General features: G+C 40.0%; 1 protein-coding gene and 1 long non-coding RNA gene across 2 annotated transcripts; both read left to right on the top strand.

Moving 5' to 3' along the window:
- Window positions 1–5,409: 5,409 nt before the first annotated feature.
- LOC136439687 (uncharacterized) lies at window positions 5,410–7,677 on the top strand. The gene is made up of 4 exons (XR_010756561.1): window positions 5,410–5,599; window positions 5,918–6,003; window positions 6,941–6,987; window positions 7,489–7,677. It is a non-coding gene; the product is annotated as an uncharacterized lncRNA (long non-coding RNA).
- Window positions 7,678–7,989: 312 nt separating this feature from the next.
- Window positions 7,990–19,586, top strand: LOC136440716 (uncharacterized). The gene is made up of 16 exons (XM_066436814.1): window positions 7,990–8,088; window positions 9,992–10,277; window positions 11,209–11,403; window positions 11,817–12,063; window positions 12,588–12,759; window positions 12,972–13,133; window positions 13,604–13,806; window positions 14,234–14,369; window positions 14,482–14,577; window positions 15,251–15,416; window positions 16,514–16,730; window positions 17,187–17,625; window positions 18,103–18,261; window positions 18,634–18,696; window positions 19,033–19,213; window positions 19,526–19,586. The coding sequence occupies exons 1-16, from the start codon at window positions 7,990–7,992 to the stop codon at window positions 19,528–19,530; spliced, it is 2,826 nt and encodes a 941-aa protein (XP_066292911.1). The 3' UTR covers window positions 19,531–19,586.
- Window positions 19,587–22,761: the final 3,175 nt, after the last annotated feature.

The raw sequence follows: 22,761 nt of genomic DNA, 5'->3' as shown, positions 1-22,761 counted from the left end.
TCAATGCGTGCACCACCGGTGTAAATGGCACTAACCACGCGCGCGCAACCAAGGGCGGAAGTGGCTGGGTGCACGCGTGACCACGGCATTCTTTTTTGGCAGAATTCTCGCGATCTGTCCGTGGGAAATCAATGCGTGCACCACCGGTGTAAATGGCACTAACCACGCGCGTGCAACTAAGGGCGGAAGTGGTCGTGTGCACGCGCGATCTAATTCCTGCCTCACAAGCAAACAGTGCGTGCACCACCGCTAATACGTGGCGGGATCCACGCACGCGTGCACCGTCGGTACGGCGTGGCCGAATGCACGCGCGTGCACGGCCGCGAGTAATCGACCAAAATCGGGTCCCCAATCTTAGCTCTGTGAAGACGGTTAAGATGAGACAGACTGCACAAGCAAAGGTTGTTACAACCCCGAATATTTCAAGTGTGAAAGTAGTGGCGTTTGTTTCCCTCCAGGGAAGCAATGTGACGGTAAGGATGATTGTGAAGACGGTTCAGATGTCTGAGATGAGACAGACTGCACAAGCAAAGGTTGTTACAACCCCGACCATTTCAAGTGTGAAAGTAGTGGCGTTTGCTCCCTCCAGGGAAGCAATGTGACAGTAAGGATGATTGTGAAGACGGTTCAGATGAGACAGACTGCACAAGCAAAGGTTGTTACAACCCCGACCATTTCAAGTGTGAAAGCAGTGGCATTTGTTTCCCTCCAGGGAAGCAATGTGACAGTAAGGATGATTGTGGAGACGGTTCAGATGAGGAAAATTGCAGAAGCATTGAGTGTCCCTCAACCGAATATCTCAAGTGTGAAAGTAGTGGCATTTGTTTCCCTCCATTGAAGGAATGTGACGGTAAGGATGATTGTGAAGACGGTTCAGATGAGGATAACTGCACAAGCTTTGTCTGTCCCTCACCCTACCATTTCAAGTGTGAAAGTAGTGGCATTTGTTTCCCTCCATGGAAGCAATGTGACGGCAAGGATGATTGTGAAGACGGTTCAGATGAGGAAAATTGTTTGGACGAAGAAGACGAGCAAGGCCGTTTGGCAGAAAGAAGTTCACGGGACACGCTTGCGCAAGATTCCGGAGAGACACCTGATTGCCCGACGGTCTACTGTGGCCAGCCGGGCTCTCCAGACCCGTACTGTGTATACGAGCATCTGGTCTGTGACGGAAATCCGGACTGTGAGTCAGGGGAGGACGAGCAGGGATGCGGCAACGCGGACGGCGCAGCGACCACTCAAACCAGTACCATGGATTCGACCGCAGAACCGACAAGTGGTCAAGGGACGCTGTTCGAACAACAGACAGGTAAAATCATTAATACCTTTTCTCCAGATATTTGTCCCAGTAGCCTTATAATTTATTCTTTTTTTTATCTGAAAAGAAGTTTGAAGAACGTTGCTTGAAGAAAGAGCGTGATTACATACGCCGTACGATTGTTAACTTATAGCATTTTTTTGCTCAGTCATGCATGTAACCTGCAAAGTCTAACTGTCTTGCTATAGAAAAGGCTGTGTTTTTTCCTTGTCGGTGGTTGGCTCTGTCACAACCTGCCTCAAAATTGCATCGAAATCGTACGACTTTCGCACGACGTATATCTGATCGCGCCCTTAGTAACGATCTAAAGTAAAACAGTTTCCTTTAGAATATTTCACCATTCAAGTAATCAGCAGTTAGAGAATACTTGTTCAATCTAGCCCCTCTTCATCCCCCCTTTCCTAAAAATGGATTTGCTTTCTTGCACATTTTCTTCAACAACCAATTATCGTATCCCTGATATATATAGTGCCCTATGTTTGTGTGCTGTTCTATGGATTGACTAGGGGACAATTATTTATGTATACTGCTAACTTCTTGTAAAACAAGCGATCACTTTGCCATACATTGTATCATGTACAACTGTTGAGCAATAAAGTTCATTCATTCATTCATTCATTCTTTGTATTGTTCACGCGATGTATCATCTGGTTGGTAGCATGACTTTTGAATATGTAATGCATGCATTTTTCAGAGACCTTCAGGTCGTATACTTATACGGTACTACTTTTGGCGACGACTCGGGAGTGGTGCCATTTTCATTTGTTGATTTTTTATTTGTTCCTCTACATGGCCCTATGCAGGGAGCTATGGGTCCCAGGACCAGGCCATGGTTTGGGTGACAGCTGCTGCGCTGGGCGGTCAAATTCTCTATCGCCTGGCTTTCTGATCTATACATGATCTCCGCTGTGTAGCTATAGGGAACAAAAAATAATGTGCTTGGAAACTTGTCTATAAGAAATAGCATGGAACATTTTCCAGTACTTGTGTTTGAACTTGTGCTGCATTATGCAAATGTAGACACCGGAAACATGATTAACGTGAATCAGTTAATTTCTAATCATTTGTTCTACATTAGTAATTTTCCAAAAACGCTGTTTTGGCGTTTACCCTTTTTATGTTATGGGTCTAATTGCCCTTGATAATATTTCTGTTTTCAGTAATCCAATGTTATCACGGTGTCAAATGATCAAGACAAAGCACGATTCAAAAAGAATTTATCAAAACTCAAGATGTAGATGTTAACAGGCATGCATTGTGATTTCCAATATTTATACAAAGAACCATGATGATTATACATGTTATAACTTAGACTGAAAACTTATTTTAGTTTCTATTTTCTAACTAACGCTTCTAGATGTTGAGGCGATTAGAATAAGATCAAAATGTTGAGAGAATTCTACTTTAAATTACCGCTTATGGGGGCAAAGTACTTCAGATTAAAGCTTTCATTTGAGGAGTTACTTGTTTTGTCAAAACAGCAACTTATCATATGCGTATCTTCAATAGAAATAAAGCTTTTGAAAAAAACATCAGTGTTCATTCTATGAATATATGTACACTAAATTTAGCATTGATGATAAGGTGCATAAGGGGTAACTACATTATGCAGCCATATACAAAACATCCTACCGGTGTATAATCCATACTCTGCCCAGTATAACATGTCAGGTACACAACTGCACTGGCACGGATCCAAAACACCCAAGTAATGTCCATTCTGCTCTGCATGGTCTGAATACGGGTTTATCCTTATCTTCAGCCATTTCAAGAAGACCTCATTAACTTTGATCAGTTTGAGCAAACCGTGTACCATAGAGCTAGGGACATGACAGGCCAGGTAGAGAAAATTACTGAATCATTAAGTATCTGGTTTATATTTTCATATCATAAAGAGAAGTCTATTTCAAATACAACAAGAATCTCCTGTACAATTAGGTGTTAAGTTTGGGCAACTGAATATTTTCGTTTGGTCGATGACTTGACAGAAAGTGAACAGTAGTAAATACTAACTGAATGATACGGTTCCCTCAAATTGTCACGCATCCTACGTATACGGGGTAATCACCTGTCTGTCTTATAACTCTGCCTATATCGTAAAAATAAGGAATGTGCAGATCCGTGCCAGTATACGCCAGTACTATCTAATTATTTTGGCTCCGCAAGTTACTAGTATTGTGCTAATGTATACGTGCCATTGACCATACCGACATAGTTGAAGATATAGAATGTACATTCCCTACCTTCAAATGCACAACGGCCAACCACTCCGTCCCCCTAGCAAAGATATATAACGGGAACTCCGATTGTCCTGACTGCTCCGGATAGTGTGTCCTCCGGCCTTTTCGGCATTAACGGCCGCTGCTCTCACATTGTTGGTTCATTCCACCGAGTTTGAATGCCTGAATATATATCATGGCTTTGTGTAAGATTGGGATGTGTGTTTCTCTTTAAATTCACAGATTTAAGTACAAACATGTCGTATGAATTTACATCTACATGGACATCCAGGCAGCAACGGGGATGGTGTGTCCACTCAAACCAGCACCACACTAAACATCGGTCCGACCGCAGAACCGACAATTGGTCAAGGATTGTCCGAAGAACAAACATAAAGTTAATAATTTTTCTTTATGCGCTTTTTTTGGGCAGGGGTCTCATACTGTATGATTTTTTTCCAAGAGAAGAAGTTTTATGCCCATTACTTAGTAACAACTTAACGACATCTCTCCTACTCTAGGGGTCAGCAACCCACGACCTTGCCATCAACAAACAACTGTTTGGGGCACTACACACGTACATTGCAAAATTTCTGCCCCCTAGCATCCAGCTGAGACAGCTCTCAATTGTGTACTTAATATTAACTACATTGTTTTAGATTGTTTTATTCTATGAATTGCCTTAGTGTTTATTCAGTGTAATTGCAATTAGTCTGCCTGGCACTCCACTGTGCATTGTCTTGTTGTAATTTTAAAAAAAGCATAGAGACTTAGAGTAAAAAAGAAATAACTTTCCCTCCAAAAATCATGCCATTTAATCATTAGCACCCAAGCATAGAGGTATTTTTCTACTACTTGCCTACTAAAACACTTTCAATATCTTCTTCAATGTTTTCTCCGTTCTTAGAAGAAAGCTTTCACTGTATACTCCAACGTGAATACCAAAGCACATGCAAAACAGACTATAGAATAAAGTACGAGCAATACGACAACAGGCGGCATGTATCTTTGATAAATCAAAAAGAAGAAAAAAGCTTCAATCCACGAGAGGGATAAGCTCAAACACGCAATATTTTTCCTAGACGAGAACTCTTTGGCGACAGTACAATGATATATGTAATGTTGTTCGGGGTCTACAAAACACATTTCGACAAAGAATAATTGTGGAATATCCTGGTACTTCTCAGTACATTGATCTATTTGTATACAGTACGGGTTTTCTCCCCCTAGAATATAGCTGACTCTATTTGTAGAATGGGATGTATTAAATTCTTTTGAACAAACGGAAAGAAATATCTCAGCGGTATTTAAGACTGAATACATACGATTTTGCACAGTTGTCGTGCATGTAGTGTATATGATAGGTGTGACGATCTACTCGCTTTCACCCAACACTGCAGTTCACTGCAAACCCTGTTTGTGCATGTACGTAGGCAAATAACAAAAGCATAACACGAGTGCGTATAGCTTGAACTATGATATTTTGAGTACGTCTCAACATACGTCGATCATCAGTCAGCCAACCCGGCAACAGACATACGGGTATTTCACCCCGACCAATCGATCGCTTTGAAACTCAGATTCAAATCAGCCATGACCCGACAAATTGCTTCCTAGTTTGCTTTAGTGACTAAATCTGGCAAAACAAACTCGCCAGTGAGATGCTGGAAGGTGTCAGCTTTTAAAAGATGTTTTGATTTCAGATTGATAATTTTGGCACTTTGGATAGAAAGTGACCGCGATTTAACGTTTAAAAAGTTTTCACTACTTTTCTTTAAACGTTAAATCGCAAAGCTAATCGTAAAATTATCAATCTGAAATTATTAATCTGAAATTAAAACATTTTTTAAAAAGCTGACACCTTCCAGCATCTCACTGGCGAGTTTGTTTTGCTAGATTTAGACACTAAAGCAAACTAGGAAGCAATTTGTCGGGTCATGGCTGATTTGAATCTGAGTTTCAAAGCGATCGATTGGTCGTGGTGAAACGTATGTGTCTGACACGTCGACACCAATTCAGTCGGATCTGTGTTCAGAGTGCATCTCTACACGCTATATCACTGGTGAGCTACATGTCATTAATATGTGTACTCGTGGATTTGTGGCAAAATACTATCAGTTGCTATCTGCCTACTTTTGAGGGAGGATTTAGTCTAATATAGCTTCCAAGAAAACAAGCAAAACTACAAATATCTGTTTACCTTAATTTTAATTTTGGCTCATCTTATCAACCAAATATTATTGACTCTGTTTACTTCGGAGTAAATCACATTTAAACACTGTGTAAAATATTTCATTCCTTAAATGATGAGGTGCATGTGATTGTCATTATTATGCTTACGAGGTAAACGAGGTAAGCATATACACTGTCTTGCTTACAGAGTATTCGTCTGAACACCGACAGAAGAGATGAAGTGGGGAGCACTTTTGATTCTCATGTTGGTCAGCATGGCCGGCAATACTCATGGTTTGTTGATTATCGTATATCTATGTAAATCAAGTCCGGAATGAAACGTAACGATACGATTTGAAGCTTGCTCTCTTGATACTTAAATATTACCTGGATAAATAGGTGGATAGGCTCTCAACTGCAATGTAACGAATCGAGATATCATTTCCAGTTTCTTCAAGTTTTTCTATGTCTAAAAATGCTGATAGCCGAAATGAAAGCCTACCTTGAAATGTGAAACCGTTAAAATTTGAAGAAGTAAGATAGTAACGAGCTGCTTGTATGATCCAATATGAAGCAGTGCGTCTAGGTTTTAGTCAGCTCACTTTACAACTCAACATAACGCACAAATCACAAAGATGGGTTTATACGAGTGTCAGAAACTCTCCCCATAAATTCGAACAAACTACAAGCTGAAACATAACGATAAACGCATATGTTGAATATGATGTACAGATTGTAGGTTCCATTGAGATCCTCTGGAAATGCTTATTCTAGTCTATGTTGTTTTTTATTCTACCTTGTTTAGAGTAGCTTGCCATGTTGTATCTCTTTGTGTGCCGATTGTTTGTATTGGGTTGCCCTTTTATCGATTTTAAGGAGCATTGTGTTTGGGGTTCATCCGGGCGTGTTATGGCTTACGGATGTACTATTTTGAGCTTTACTGTTTTTACAATCATATGACACGATGAATTACTCCAAAATTTCGCTTAATACGAGATACTCAATTACCCATAATTCAAAATCAAGAGGAATATAGATATTTTCCTTTCTCTTTCATACCTTCACTGTTTTTTTACTACCAAAGATGTCAATTCTTGTTCATTTGTTTATGGGCATGTGCTTTATATATATATAGGGAATATTTTTCATTACGTATTCTTTTTGTTTAACAGTCAGAATTGAAAACAAAGTGAAAAAAAAATCCAAGATCCAAATTTCTGTTCGTTTCCAGCTCAAGTCTTGGATTTTCAGACCACTCCAAGTACAGATACAGGCTATGTGAGTCTTGTTTTAAGGACCATTTCAAGCAACATTCATCGTAAGGTCACCCTGTGCGCGTGTGCGTGTGTGTGTGTGTGTGTGTGTGTGTGTGTATAAATGTATGTGTCAGTTGACTATCAAAGGAAATGTTTATCGATCGCATAGCATACGGGATATAAGAAAGTGGATATCATTTTACGAGATAGATAAAATTACACAATTGACCTAATCAAAAAAACTACGTTGTGATACCTAAAGACTTTCATCCCGAATATGATTACATAATCATGCAATACAAGCAGTAGCTAGACGAAAAGTTTCCTTCTAGTAAATGTTCCGGAATAGTTGAATAAACTATTCTACCAAACCGCAGAAACATTTGATAATTTGAAGCTGATAGCATATTGTGTGGTGTTCAACAACAGGACTTGACCTCAGAATAGATCACTTTTTAATGTTAGACTGCCGCGATAACATCTATGCGGTTTTGTCACCAATGATATACTCTTATTCATCAAGGACGAAACGCCACAATGCAACAGCTCCCAAGATTGCCTCTCGTGTTCAGACATCCCTGGGTGTGGCTGGTGTGACGTCACTCAAGAATGTCTGACAGGGACTGAATTCGGTGCCAATGACACCACGTGTCTGTCGTGGTTCTACTACGCATGTTTCTCTGCAGGAGACACGGGGTCGTGCTCCGAACACTTAGCGGTTAGTTCGCATGCATGTAATTTGCTCACGTTTGCTTTGCAGTCTGTGCAGAACTGCTTATTGAATCATACTAACTAGAATCCTTGTTTTGTTGACAAAGTAAAAATATCTATACTTTACTTACGTGGAAGTAGAAACATTAGTTTTACTTTTTTTTCCAGTGTACATACCCATTTCAAAACTTGACTGAATAGTTTTAGAAATAAATCTATTTTGGATTAAACTGGAACAAACCAAAAACCTTTCCCTTGGAAACAAAACTATGAAAAGTCATTGATTTGTGACGTTTTGTATTTCTACCAGACTATGTCCTGTGATGAGACACATTGTGACGAGACAAAGACCAAGTACAACGCTGACGTGTGCGAACACTGCAGGTCCATGGAAGCGTGCTTTGATCAAGAGGTAGGTCAAGGGCACAGCTACTACTTGTGGTTCGTTTATTTCCATTCTAGTGTTGACGTGAAAATTTCCAATGTGGCATTCAATTTGAGCGTCCTGAAAACAAAAATTGAACCTACCCAAATGTTTGGCTGTCCAGCTCCAGTCTCTGTCAACAAATTAGCAATCCACTGCTTCTGTGACGTCACGTTAAGCAGATCAATCACGTGACTCGGTGAGCAGTCGATCATAAGTTGCAAAGAGTTATTACCCCCCCTCCCTCCCCTCGTCTCTTTAAAGGATTATCTCCTGTTGGGCTTTTTTCACTCCTGTTGCAGCGAAGTTTGGTTTTGTGTCCAAGATTTTTACTTTGTCCAATCTGACAAAGTTTATGTGTTGTGACACGTCCAAGGTTGTGGAGCTTGCATGGGCACTTCAAGAAACCTGTTTTTGGCGACGCCTCAGGGGCGAGCCAAATTTTTACTATATTGTGTGCAGATTGCAGGAATTCTAGGAATTGTACAGGAATGTGAAAGTCCATAAGACGATAACTCAAGAATGCCTGGATGTATTGTCTTCATATTTTGTAGGTGGGTAGGTCTGTGGGAGACCTTGTAATGATTGGATTTTGGGCCCCCTAGCGACTTTCTATGGTACTGCAGGGGAACTTTCACTTTTAAAATCTCGTCTTTTGAACATGCTATAGTCATGAATTTTTAAGTGGTGGATAGCTCTTTGTTAGGAAAATATGTCCTGTAGATTTGGACCCCCTAGCGGCTTTTTTTGGAACTGCAGGAGCTGATTTTGACTCTAACTTTGAAATTGAATAACGCAAGAAGGGGATGACGGATTATCATAATTTTTGGTGAGTAGATAGCTTAAAAGATGATTTACACAATCATATGCCAATTATGCAAATCAATATCTGATTTGCATAATTAATGAGGACAGTTAATAAATCAGCTGCATTCTATTATAGGACTCTCAAACACATGACATATGTAACTGAGAAAGAGATAAATATCGATAGATATCAATTATGCAAATTGATACTTGATTTGCATAATTAATGACAAAATACTATAAATCCATAGTGATGGGGATTTCATTTTTGCACTTTTTGGAAGTTAAGTAAATGTGGCCACTATTAGACACAAATCTTGCATAGAGGGCCTTATTTACATAATTTATGAGGAAATGGTACGATATCTTTTTTTGTGAAATCAAGATTTTCATACATTTGACAACTTGTGTTATTTTGGTAGAGAAGGTGATCGACTGATATGATTTATGCCGCAATTATGCGAGGTCCTTATTTGCATGTGGGTTAAAAACAAAAACGTTAACAGAGACCACCGTCGCCATGGCAACATCTTTTTATGTTGCCAATCTTGTTAAGTAACTCTCCAATGTATGTTTCCTTGCAAGGGCATTTGATGTTTTGACCTTGACACTGTGTGTGATATATGACTTCACTCGTATTCTCCTTGAGGGTTTTGTCATTGGGTGCTACTAAGATAAATATAATATATAGAGGACCTCATAAGTTGTCTGAATACTCTGGTCACGATTGACACAGTAAGAATGTTGGGCACAAAATCAATTTTACATGACGTCTTATCAGTCTTACATGACGTCACAAAAGCAATGCAGTTTGGAAATGGGAAATTTGGGAAGGTCCAATTTTTGTGTTGAAAATTACAGTTTAACTTTGACCTGTAACTTCTTATAGCGGTTTTATATCGTTACCACATGGCGACTCTTTAAAGCAGCATATTGTAGTTAGGTGATTGACGGTGATTACTGTTTTTGAATTCCACGACTATATATAGTAAGCAGAAAATACATTATACAAACTACAATGAATTCCCAGAGCTCGGGAATGTTGACCCGTTGAATTAACCAGTGACTACTTTTCTTCTGACAGACTACCTTTTGTCCCAGCTGGAACGAGGCAAAATGCCCCGATGGGCTGCCTGCCCAAAATGATTCAATTCCCCACAAAAACGTTGTCCAGGTAGGCGATAATGTTAAAGCAGTTGATCCGGCCGAAACAACTCTTTATACCTGCCCCGTTGTTTTTCCTTCGGATTTCGGCGAAAGTGCTACGTTGTTGGTTGCCCCAAACCCAACGGGTTTTGAAGTGGGAGACGTTGTAGTGAGTGGCCAGGCTGGGGGAATCATGCACAAAGTGGACAGCATCATACCTCATGGTTAGTGTTTGTAGCCCAATTTTATAGATATGTATTCGTTGGTTAGTTGTGGGCAAATAAGGGAAAATTCGATTGATTAAGTATGGGTCTCCTAGGGGCTTTCTATATTACTGCAGCGCGAATGCAGGTTTTGTCTTCTGATGTTCTGAACATGACACGGTGTTTGAGTGGTAGGTAGCTTATCGGACCCGGACATAATTAGTGGTCTTGGTCAGCGGATTTTGTTGGAAGTGCATGCTTTTTTTCGTTGGAGATTTTACAAAAGGATTGTTCAATACGCGTTCAAAACACCTCTGATATATTCCGGTAGGGGTACAAACGTTGCATTTTTTGGGAAAAGTGGCCTAAAAATTATACTCTTTAAATTGATGACACTCTATCATGTAAATTGAATGACCATGACGATCCCTTTTTAAGTTATTCTCTTTCGATCAAAGTCTGAAACAAATCGGCTCCTTTGTTTCCAATAGAACAGATGCAAGGGGGCCCAAACCTACACCACTTGCTGTTTCTGCCTAGAGCTATCTACCACTCAAAAAGCGATGATAGCCATGGCATATGCAGAACACAAGATATCAAAGTTCCGCTGCATGCAGTACACTGAGGAGGTCCATTATCGAACCTGACCTTTGTTTTCTCGACCCCTATTCACCTAGTAAATATCGTTATGATGCATCATCAGCTTCTCGAGTTATGCTGTCCACACACGACACACAAACGGTACTTAAAACATAGGCATCTGGTGGGCAGACTTTCCATGCAATTATTTGTGAAAGACCGATAATCCCGGTAAAGGTAACAACATTTCCACTTGCGTAGGCAAGAGAAGAGAACATATTCATGCAAAGATTCACGAATTTTTAAAATGCCTTACGTGACTTTACATGTATTACATGACTGTACAGTCTATAATGTGTTCGTCATTTTGCAGGACCCTACGCGTTTGTGATTGCAAGTGCTGCAAATTTGGAAGACGTTATACCTTACATGAGTTTCCGGGGCTCGGTTGACGCTGTGCCGATTGAAGACGAAGCAACTGTCGAACACATACCTGACGAGTCGCTCCTCTTCAGTGCCCTCAACGAAGACTTACAAGGCTACGGCACCTTCCACACCGTTGAGGAAGGTAAACAATGGATTTGTTGATCCGTCGGGCGCGGCCGCTAGGAGCGCCATTTAGTCTGGCTTGGACTTTCAAACATGTAACTTCAGAGCATCTAACTGATTAAGAGAGGTATATTGATGAAATCAATTATGCAAATAAAGACCTCATTTGCATAATTCAAAAAGATACAATTATACCAAAATGGTGGCGGAAATTTTATCCTCGTGGCATTTATGGTGTTGATTTAACATAATATTCATCAAAGAGAAATTGTGCCAATCAGGACCTTACATGATGTATGCTTTGTACTATACAATGATGTCGAAAGATATGAGAAAGCAGTCACGGTCAGTCGTAAAGGTTAGTATCATCTAGTGAAGGTAAGACGTTCTATAACTCCAATTTTTACGAGACAATGTTGAATTTCGCCACAGATATTGATGTATACAAATGTACCGGGGAAAAGTACATCTCTAGCCTGGGCAAAGAATGGACTTCAACGTTCTTTGTTATGAAGAGAAGCGATTTTGATGCATTTTCTGTCAGCGAAGAAGACGTAATAGTCGGCAACAACAGCATGGGGTGGCTCGAGACAATAACAGACATCTCGAGCAGTGGTCCTTTCTCGTACGTTGAGACGAAGTTAGTGAATTGTGCCGAGATGCTGCCAGACGGCAACAGGTATATTACCAAGTTTTTATCTGTCCGCAGTGATGTCATATTTACTGTAAATAACGCCGACTTTGTTCAATGTAGATAAGAATTCATTCCTACATAGTGATCAAATTACCCTCAGCAGTCCACCCAAAGCTTCTTTACCTGTGCTGACCAACCATAAACAAATACCGCTACGCTACCGTGAACATATATATTTGCCTGGAACCTTCTCGGCGAGGGTACATGATGGTTAAACTGTCAACAACATTGTATTCAACATGAACACCGCTTGGTGTTAACGATGACAGAGAATAATGAAACGAATCGATTTCTTTACATATTGAAAAGTTACATAACGTTACATTTCAAAACTAGATATGACAAGTTCACCATATGTATTTCAGCAAACAATGACACTAAGGAGAACAAAGGGGGTGCAGTCTGGCATTGTCGAATGCTTGTTCCTTAGTGCACCAGTGCAATGTTCTTGAAATTTTCATGCTGTTCCCATAATTCACATGGAACAATTGTTATTTCTACCAATGCAGGCTGATGCTTGCAAGCAGCTCCGAGTCGGTGAGCAAGACTCCAGATCTTCACTGCGAGGGAGGTGATAACAAAGCTGGCTTAATGGTTTACAACGGTCAAACAACAGAAGATCTACAATTTCAAATCGGTGACACCGTGGCAGGGAGGAATAGCGGGCCTTTCATGTCAAAGGTATTGATTAGAAACTGATTTCAAAATACTTTCAGAGATCAAAACAGAGATAGACGTATATGACATATCTCAGATATGTTGTATATATAAATAGACGTATATAAGTATATAAATATAAAGTGCAGATGATGATGTATTATAGCTACCATTCTGACAAGTTGTTTCATTTTATTGGAGTAAATGTGATCTTGATAATATTTTTCTGACGACAGGTGATGTCTTGGACGGAAGTTGGTGAATATGTTTTCATCGAAGCTTCACCAGTGTCGGGCTTAAATGATACAAGTACCATGAATTCAACTAGGCTCGTGCGACGACGCCGTGACCTCTTTTTGGGATTCAATTATCTGCTAAACGAAGAAACGACAATTTCGGTAAAACCTTTTATTCTTTAATTGTCAAATGAGGAAATAATGACTACCTGTTTTAATATCTCATGTTTTAGACATGCTATGGTCACGATTATTTTTAAAGGTAGAAAGATCTCGGACTCGTGAAGATCAGGCGTAGAAACTTTCTTGGAACTGCAGTGACCAAATTTGTTTCAGATTTTGAAGGCGAATAATTTAAGTGGTTGATTATAAAGGGTATTTTACATAATATATACTGTAAAAGTTTGGTCGTCTATATGCTAGTTTTAGTACGAAATAAAAGCAAATTTGATTCACTTCTTTCTTATGTACTAGATTAAAGCGATTACTGTGGAATGAGCTAAATAGTTTAATACAGGAGGATAAATCCACGAGATTCTTAGGTGACAAGGCTACACAACATAAATTTATGGATTTCATCTACGTATGTTTTTATATCTTTTACACTGACAAGGATGCTTCATATGTTTCAGATTAGCGGAGAAGCAGAGGGTCCTGGCGGTGTAACCTTCAGCGGAGAAGCTTCTTTCTCCGTTGAGCCGTACGTTAAACTTCGTGTTGGACTCGAACTTGACTTGGATTGGGGATGGAGTTTTCCACCTGTACACCAAGCAGAGGCCCGCTTCGTAGGAGAGGCTGGATTAGGGTTGAAGGCATCTGGTAAAATCTCTGGAAGGTAAGTACATTTTCCATTGGAGATAATGTAGACGTCATGTAAACGCTTCTGCTTTTTTTTAGTATTAAACGTCCTAACCCCGATTAGATATAGCAACCTGTCACTAATTGTCATTATTGAATTGGCAGATTAGCGTCTATATTTCCTAAATGATGTCTTGTTCCAAATATTCAATGCATATGGTAGATTGAATTCCTTTACGAACAAAAAACAAAAAACGTTTGTGTCCTCCCCTTCTCCACAAAACATAGACTTTTGAAGCAAAATGTTACCAACTGCTCGGGCATTAAGCAAAAAAATTGTTTGAGTCTTGTGACTAGAAATTTTAAAGCAATCGTAATGGAGTGATCTATATTGTCAAGCAATCAATGAAAAATGGAGCATGATACTTTGCAGTAATAATTATTTGTTTATCATCTACTAACAGTGTAAAGAAGTCCTGGACCAAGAAACTTGCAGAGGGACGTATTCCGCCGAGAATATGCCTTCCACTCGTGTGGTTCCTCTGCATACCAGCAAGGTTGCGATATGTGGTGAATCTCACATTGGAGGTGTCTGCATCGGTAGGCTTAACCAAGGACTTGGTTCAACACTTACAAATTTACGTATTGGCATTGTGATGGCAAAATGAAAGTAGTGCAAATATGTTTATTCATTGTTTACTATTCTCATTAGATATCGGCTGAGTTGAAAGCAGAAGCAAGGGCCGATGCTGGGGTTACGCTTGGTGCAACTTGGCGACGTGGTAATGGCATGACACCCATTTTCAATGTAAGACAAACTCTATCGTCTTTCAAGGAGGATGAGACATTTTTTATTCGAATAGCCATAGCATCTATTCATCAGGATCAGAAGTCTTATTTGTACTGGTCGTACTATCTACGTCCATCTTCATATTTTTCAAGTGTTGTCGGGGCTTTGATGATACCAGTGCCATATGTTTCGATGTGTTACCCATGTCCGATGTTTTGTTTTATTGGGAAACAGATATTAAACGGAAAGTAGATATGATTGGTCAAGAGAACATCGTGTGTGCGTGATACACCAAGATGTCACTTATAAAGACACTCAGATGATTTCTTTCAAATGTACAGGACACTAACTTTGGCGGACATTTTTATGGTGACTTGTCATTGCAGATATATTCTTGAAATGAATATAATAAAGTTTTATTGCAAGTTCATGCAAATACATGGTAGAAACATAGGGAAAAACATACATGTGTCAGTGAACTGTGACTGACTTTGTTGTAACAATAGGCTACTAATACTAGATACGACTGTTGGCTATATCTAAAGAAGCTGGGTTTGACTTCTTCTTTTGGAGGCAATGGAAGACGAAAAGTCCCACTTTTTCTAGAATTTGTGGGTTCTGTGATTTCAAGAGAAAAGTCTAATGCACAGATTTACGTTGCTTACAGACTTTCGATTTCTTTCCTTAACAGTCAAGAATGGTGTTTACAGCCAGTAGGTCGGCCGACGCAAAGGTAACAGGAAAAGCAGAAGCAAAACTTTCTCTAACCCCAACGCTGATATTTGATCTACCAGCCGCAGGCATACCACTAAACCTTCCCTGGTGGCTACTTAGACGTCTACCAGATTGGCTTAGAGGTTTGAAGATTCTTTGAGGACTTTGATGACATTGCATAAGAAAGGAAAATATATTTTTGGATATTTGAGAATCAAAAGACTTTAGTTGAAATGTGCTATTATTAGGTTACAAAATGGAATTATATGTTTTTAATCCTCAGCATTGTGCATATTACAGTCCTACAGCTGGGAAAATATTAAATTAACTATTTTGGTATCATAGGAAAGATTAAAACTGTTACGCTATAATAGTTTTTCTGTTTTGAGACCATGGGATGCATGATGAAAAGAGAAACTTCGTGGTAGTGGCCAGGTTCTAAGACAGATAGGACATGGACGAAGCTTGTTAAGTCTATATGTAAATTTGCTTTCATATAATATTATGTGCTGAAAACAATATCCTTGATTCGTCTTGAAAAATATCCTTGATTCGTCTTTAAAATCTTCGGGCCCGGATGTGGCCATGTTCTAAAACAGTTAGAAGATGGTCTCGACCTCTCAATGGGAAAATAGTGAAGCCTCGGCTTCGCCTCAGGAGGAAGACCCTTGTGGGAGGAGCTTCACTATTTTCCCAAAGAGAGGCCTCAGCCATATTCAAAGATATAAATACGGCCACTCTGTAGCAAAGGATCATTGGAAGTATGAAAAGGTAAATTTAGGAAAACTGCCCTAGTGAGCTGATTACAATGGACTGTAAGGGTGTGACTGATACACATGTAGTAACGCTATTCGGATTGGATTGTCCGTACGCGTAATCAACCTGGGTGTTCTGCCAGAAAAAGTTGATAAAAAAGTTACGATAGAGCCATGGCATGACGATTTCAATACCACTCATGGCTTGCTAAGGATATTGACCAAAGACAAACCAAAAAAAAGAAACCCCAAAGGATTGCGTAACTTGTTCCATGCCCTCAATATCCTTGCAATTTGCTTTCCTCTTAAATCAAGTTCAATGGTCTTGGGTACCGTTGCTTTACTAAATTCCACCATCAGCACGGACAGATCACATGAAAAACGCACAGATATGACACTGTTGCTAGCTAGCATGCTCCTCAGAATATGATCACATGTTCATCGAAATCCAATTTGATAATCACAACTCTGTTTATGGTTTTAAGGAGAGTCGACTGGAGAGTCCGCGCTCACGCTGTTTAGCCCCAAGCTAGCTCTCCCTGTCATCGCTCTAGTGGCGGCCGAATTCTGTCCTAAACTCGACTATATTGAATGGAAAGCTGGAATAGAAGAGGCTGTGGCGAGCGTCAAAATTGGAATAAAAGACTTTTCAGTTGACCTTTCCGTGAAGAGAAAGCTTAGATGGGTAATTGATGGTAAAATGTAAGTAGGTATGCATTTTTCATGGAAAAAAGAAGTACATTCAGCTGTATTATTTTTGTACGTTACATGTAGGTGTAATGGGAACCACTATGTTCAATGCACGATGGCTCTATACAGATATATTGACGAAACAGCACAAATATATCAATCCTGCATTTGCATATTACGTAAATTTGCTCGAGTTTCAAGTACTAGTATTAGGTCCTTATACTTCTTTGATTTTTGTAAAGGCTCTGTGGTATATGAATAACACAATTTATACGATATCTATACAACCGTAGTCATCTTTGAGTCAGAATGAATGGCATTTGCTCATTTGTTTTCAATCCAGCTCTCATCAAGGTAAGTCATTGAGATTTATCGCAAGATTAGGGAGCAAATTATCAGTTCATCACGATATTTCATATTTCACTTTAACATCCTGAAAAACTTAGTCAAATATTCCTCTGTTTCTAGACCATTTCCATACTGCAACTCAACAACAACTCCTCCTCCCACAACAACCACGGGTGGCTATGGAACCAGCATGATCCCTTATGGAAGCTCCCCTGGCTACATCACCACGACCCCTTATGATATCACCACGACCCCTTATGACACCACCACGACCCCTTACGACACCACCACAACCCCTTACGACACCACCACGACCCCTTACGACACCACCACGACCCCTTACGACACCACCACGACTCCTTATGACAACACTACCCCTTACGACACGATCCGTGACGACACCACCAGTTTTGGTACGACCCCTTCTCCTGACATCCCGTGCATAGTGGACCTAGTCTTTCTTCTTGACGGGTCCTGTGGCATCGGACGAGGCAGGTTCGAGGAAGCAAAACAGTACATCCGAGATGTCGTCAACTGTATCAACATGACGGATGCTCAAGTGAGATACATGCACTCTTTTGATCGGAATGGGGAAACGAAAAGGAAATTTCTTTGCTATCTGCTGGATCTATTTCAAGCAACAAGTATAGAACTTACATGTGGATTTTAAGATAAACAATTAGCCTTAATAATTTCACAATTGATCTTCTTGATTGAATTATCATTTAGTACTTTTGTTGGACCATCTATCATGCAATCCCTGGTTGATCCAAGACTCTAATATCTCACGATTTTAGAGCGACAAGTAAGAGTCATTGAAAAACTTTGGATTCGATTCTAAACCCATGCATGGCCATACTAGTAACTTTATGATTTTTCCCTAGACCAAGGTGTTTTTGTTCACCATCACTGGAGTCTTTTTTGGCTGTCCTTATAACGGGCAAACTACATTTGATATAATGAATTATGAATGGTATTCAAAAACAAACGATACCGAGAGCAACTGCACCATCACTGTTTTTACTGAAAATCACAGGTCGGCGTAATCCAGTTCATCTGTGCGTCAAAATGGGAGATTCCATTCGGCAAGTACGCAGACAAGATGCAGCTGGAAGACGCCATCATGAATGACGTCAACTTCGAATGTGGTGACCGTCCTCGTGTTGGATCGGCCATATACCACATGACGTGTACGGTAAGAATTGTCTTCAAGGTCATTCGCAGATAAAACTTTGTTCCCGAACACAATGAGTACTGCATCATCGAATGACATACTGTCTTCTTCAGACTCCAAATGACCAATCGCCAGAGGTCATGTGACCTTACGGGCACGTGACGTCAGAAAAGTGCGAATCACGAAGTGCCGCTCGCCGTCTCTGTTCAGAGATGGTTCGTCTGATGTCTGCCTTTGATCCCTCTCGCAAAGAGCTTGCTGAAGCTTTTCTTTACCTGGAGTATCTTTCCAGTTTAGCGTACAATGGAGTCTTATGAACCTTTGTTTATTGAGCACCACTTGCTATCGGCTGTTATGACTGTACCTTTTCTGACCTATCTTATTTTGCATCAGACTCCCTTCCGCGACATGGCACGAAAAGTGGCTGTTCTCCTGACTGATGGACGATTTGGTGGGGTAAGACTGGATAGCTCATTTTTTTTATAGATTCCGAATATTCGGTATCACTAATAACAATATTTTCTGCACATGACTGGTATACATGTACCACAGCGTTTCATCTAGCTAGAGGGGCAAGACGTACTACCAAAGATGGCATACCTATATTTCAATAGAGGCTCACACCAACCTGAGGCTCACTTTGGTGCATGACCCCGAGCTGACCCCGGGAAATTCAAAATTGGCAAGAGGTCTATTCGAAATGATATGCCATTGAATAAAAGCTCACATCATAAGCCCCAAAGAGTACTATTTGTAGAGCCTGCTAACTAGGCTACGTACTTAATCTTACAGCGTTACGCAGGGAGAGCCCAAGAAGCCCGGGATGCCGGGATCGAGCTGTACGGTACGGCCGTGGGCAGGAAGGCCTTCATTCAGATGAGTGGGCTCAATGCCATCACCGGCAACCCGGCCCGGGTGGTGCATTGGAAACAGGTTGACCCGTGTGTATTTGCGGCGACCCTGTGCAACAGTGGTGAGTCTAAATAAATGCGTACATGGCGGTCTTTTAGCTATATCACTAATAAGTGCGTTTTTACTGTTAGTGCCTAGTAGTACGTAATGCCAATCTGTTCAACTGATGATGAGAATAAAAACATTTTCGTGTAGCTTGTAATGTATCGAACTTATGAGACATCATTGATATCAATAACTCAGTCAAAGATTGACGCAAGATGCATTTGTGTTGTTGAATTGCAAAATATCATATCTTATCTTATACATTTTTTATGTATTCTACGTTTTTTCACTGTATATCCTTCACAGCTAACAGTTTAATTCTTTTCAGGCTAGAGCAGACATAAATACAGTCTACAGCTCGCACTCAGACGACTCGGTGCTGGAGCAACTTGGAGCATTCCCGCGTGGACATCGTATCCACAAATTACTGCACACAGTATTGCTGCTTTTTGCATAGCATTCAATTTCACATTGCACTTTCCTTAGGATGGTGTATACATTGTATTTTGCTTCTCATTTAAGTATCATACTGAGCACGTTGTCTTCTTCAAATGATATATCATTTAATTTAGTTATGGTTATGGTAATTTTTACTAAAGATAGAGTAAGGCTAAATCTACAAGCTCATCGTCCTTACTCAATTATCATTATCTTTTCGTAGTATAGGAAGTTAGTTCGTAGACATGAAAAATCTATGAGCAATAATTATGATTATGGTAAAGATACTAGGTAAATGCTACATTTGTGGAATCATATACGTATACACTTATCATAGAAAAGATAGCGGAATAAGATTTGAATTTACAAGTACATAATATTATTCAACAGATCAACATTATCTTCTCGCGTACGAATACAAATCTTCCAGAAATTGATGATTTAATATCCAGCGGAAAGGAAAAATATAGACTAAGGTTTCATCTGGGGATTTAGAATTACTCTTACTCCAAGAGCAATTCGTTGAACGCTTTGGCTTGAATTTACAATCATCATCAAAGACATTGATCTATCTGATGTATTTTATCTAATAAGAATCATATCATTATACGCAGAATCGATATATCGAGGAACTAGAAAGGCAACATTTGCGAGCAAATACAGCATGTTTAGCCATACTCCTCGCCATGCAAAAAATGGACTCTCCCAAAATAACAATGGACCATTCTAAAATACTTGCACTAAAAAAATGAATCACCCAGTCCAAAATTGAGTCTTCCAGTAGCACCTCAAGACAATATGGACCAGTCCACAACCATATCCACTTATTGATTAACAAATACACTTCTGTTAACATATGGACTTTTTCATAATCATTCCTGCTCAAAATTGAAAGAAATAATTAAAGAATCCTCCCCTTGCAAGAATGGGATATTCCGTGCCATTTCCATGTAAACCAGTCGAAAAATATCCGCTAAAAATTACACTCTTGCGCATAATCAACCCAGTTCAAAATTGAATTAAAAAAGATCAACCCCAGGGAAGAATGAAGTTTTCCATAGTATACATATGAAGATTTGACAGGAGAAGAAGGAAATGACCAAAAACAACATATTTGAGTCAATTCCAAGTCACCGAGAGGGTTTTGATATAATATTTGTAATATGTTTGAACTATTTTGATTAAAAGAATGTCTAAGTCACAATAGTTCTAAAGTTTTCAAACAATTAGAATTGAAACTTATAACATGTTTGAACTTATTTCACATACGTTGGAAACATTTCGAACGTAACTACACAAAAATCTCTTTATTTAGAAAAGTTTCAAACCATCTATCCAAATGTTTCAATGTTCGAACAATTTGTAACAGAAGATTTCACAATTGCCCCCATAAACGAAGGTGCTAAGTCCTCCTGTGTGTTTCTGCCTATTTTCGGTGGCCGCGCTAGACCACCAGCGGATTTGTTTTGACGGAGCGTCACCCGCGCGCGACGATGTACACTGTTCGGCACCGCTAATATCCGGCATTTTCCCGCTCCAAAACACTCCACAAGACCCGCGTTTTTAGTGTTTTGCCTCGTGTTCAACACGATTCGATTTGCATTACTAACGGGACGAAAATGTTATGATAGAAAAAAAATTCACCCCGTCCCGGCGTCCGTCCCAAAAACATGAACGACATGAAAATATATTTTCTTACAGATTCAATCACGAAAATCAACAGCATGGGATTCCAAATTTTCGCAACGGCCGACCATTTATCATGGTTGAACTTCCTTCCAAGGCGTGCGATAGATAAACATTCCCGGCACATAATAGTCACTAGTACCAGACTAACGCAAGCTAATGATGATAATAGGGAGAAAGTTTGTCAGTGAAGTTTGGCCACCAGAGGGTACATTCATTTAACGTTACAAGCTAGCGCAAACGGGCGAATCATTTACCTTACCGGGGACTGACTCTACTGGCCTAATCATTCCTTTTTTGACGAATTCTACGATCCATACGCCCGTACGACATGTAGGAAGGCCTGGTGGACGCTACACATCACGGGAGACGCGTGTTGGTCCGAGACAGACAGCGGCGTGCTTTCGATCGCGTAGCGGCGACGCACCGCTGCGACAACGTGCGGGACCAAAACGCCTGTACCCACGGTGAGACCGTGTGTTTTGCGCGGCATGCCCCGAATCCGTCTACCATTGCTGAATGTAGCCCGATTCATAGAGGTCTATTTTGTAAGCATTATTTCATGTACCCCTCAGCGTGAGAATTCCTTGTGCAACACTTCGCTACATTATACATGTAATTAGATTAACCCAATTGACCAATCAGGTGGTCGCAAGGCTCACAGGCATGCAAGGCCAGGTGCAAGGCACTTGGGGTCAATGACCTTTAGGTCATATGTAGTATTGAAAGTGACAGAAGTGGCAAATATTGTCAAGAAAGCCCAAAATAAATCGTTTTGAATATATGTATGCCAAAAATGGGAATGTAGTCCTTTAAATATTTGTTCAAGCCACATATACAGCAAATTTCAGGTCATTCGGTTGAAATACCAGGGCGCAGGAGGCCAAGATATGCTAAAAATAGCCTAAAAACCTCAATAAAATCACTTTCAAGGTCAATATCAAAAAAAGGAAAAGAACGTACATTGGTTTTTGCCTACATTACCTCTGTACCGAATTTCAGGTCATTTGGTTAAAAAATGACAGAGATGAATCGATTTGAAGATTTGACAGGAGAAGATGAAGAAGAAGAAGAAGAAGGAGAAGAAACATGAGTAAAAACAATATGTTTAGCCATACTAGGTATGGCTAAACATAAATATAATCAACTATTGATAGAATATCAAACTGTTTACCTGGATATCCAGATGTTGACTATTGCACGTAGTACGGCTGCTAGCTTATAGCATCCTTCAATGGGAATAAAGCTCTGAAAAAACAACGTTTAGATATGTGTATTCATAACATTCACATCTTTCAGTTTGGGAAATGGATTTGAAATATCACGAGGATAGCTACATTCATTTTAAAGAGGGTGTCCATGGGGGGTCCCGGCAACGCTTTACGCTGAATTCAGAAGTACGCCTTACATATTACGCTAAAATCAAGGATGGCAATCACA

This window comes from Branchiostoma lanceolatum, chromosome 8, assembly GCF_035083965.1.
Source record: "Branchiostoma lanceolatum isolate klBraLanc5 chromosome 8, klBraLanc5.hap2, whole genome shotgun sequence".
NCBI classification, from domain to species: Eukaryota; Metazoa; Chordata; class Leptocardii; order Amphioxiformes; family Branchiostomatidae; genus Branchiostoma; species Branchiostoma lanceolatum.
The sequence above is the reverse complement of the archived record's forward strand: the minus strand, read 5'-3'. Positions and strand labels throughout refer to the sequence as shown.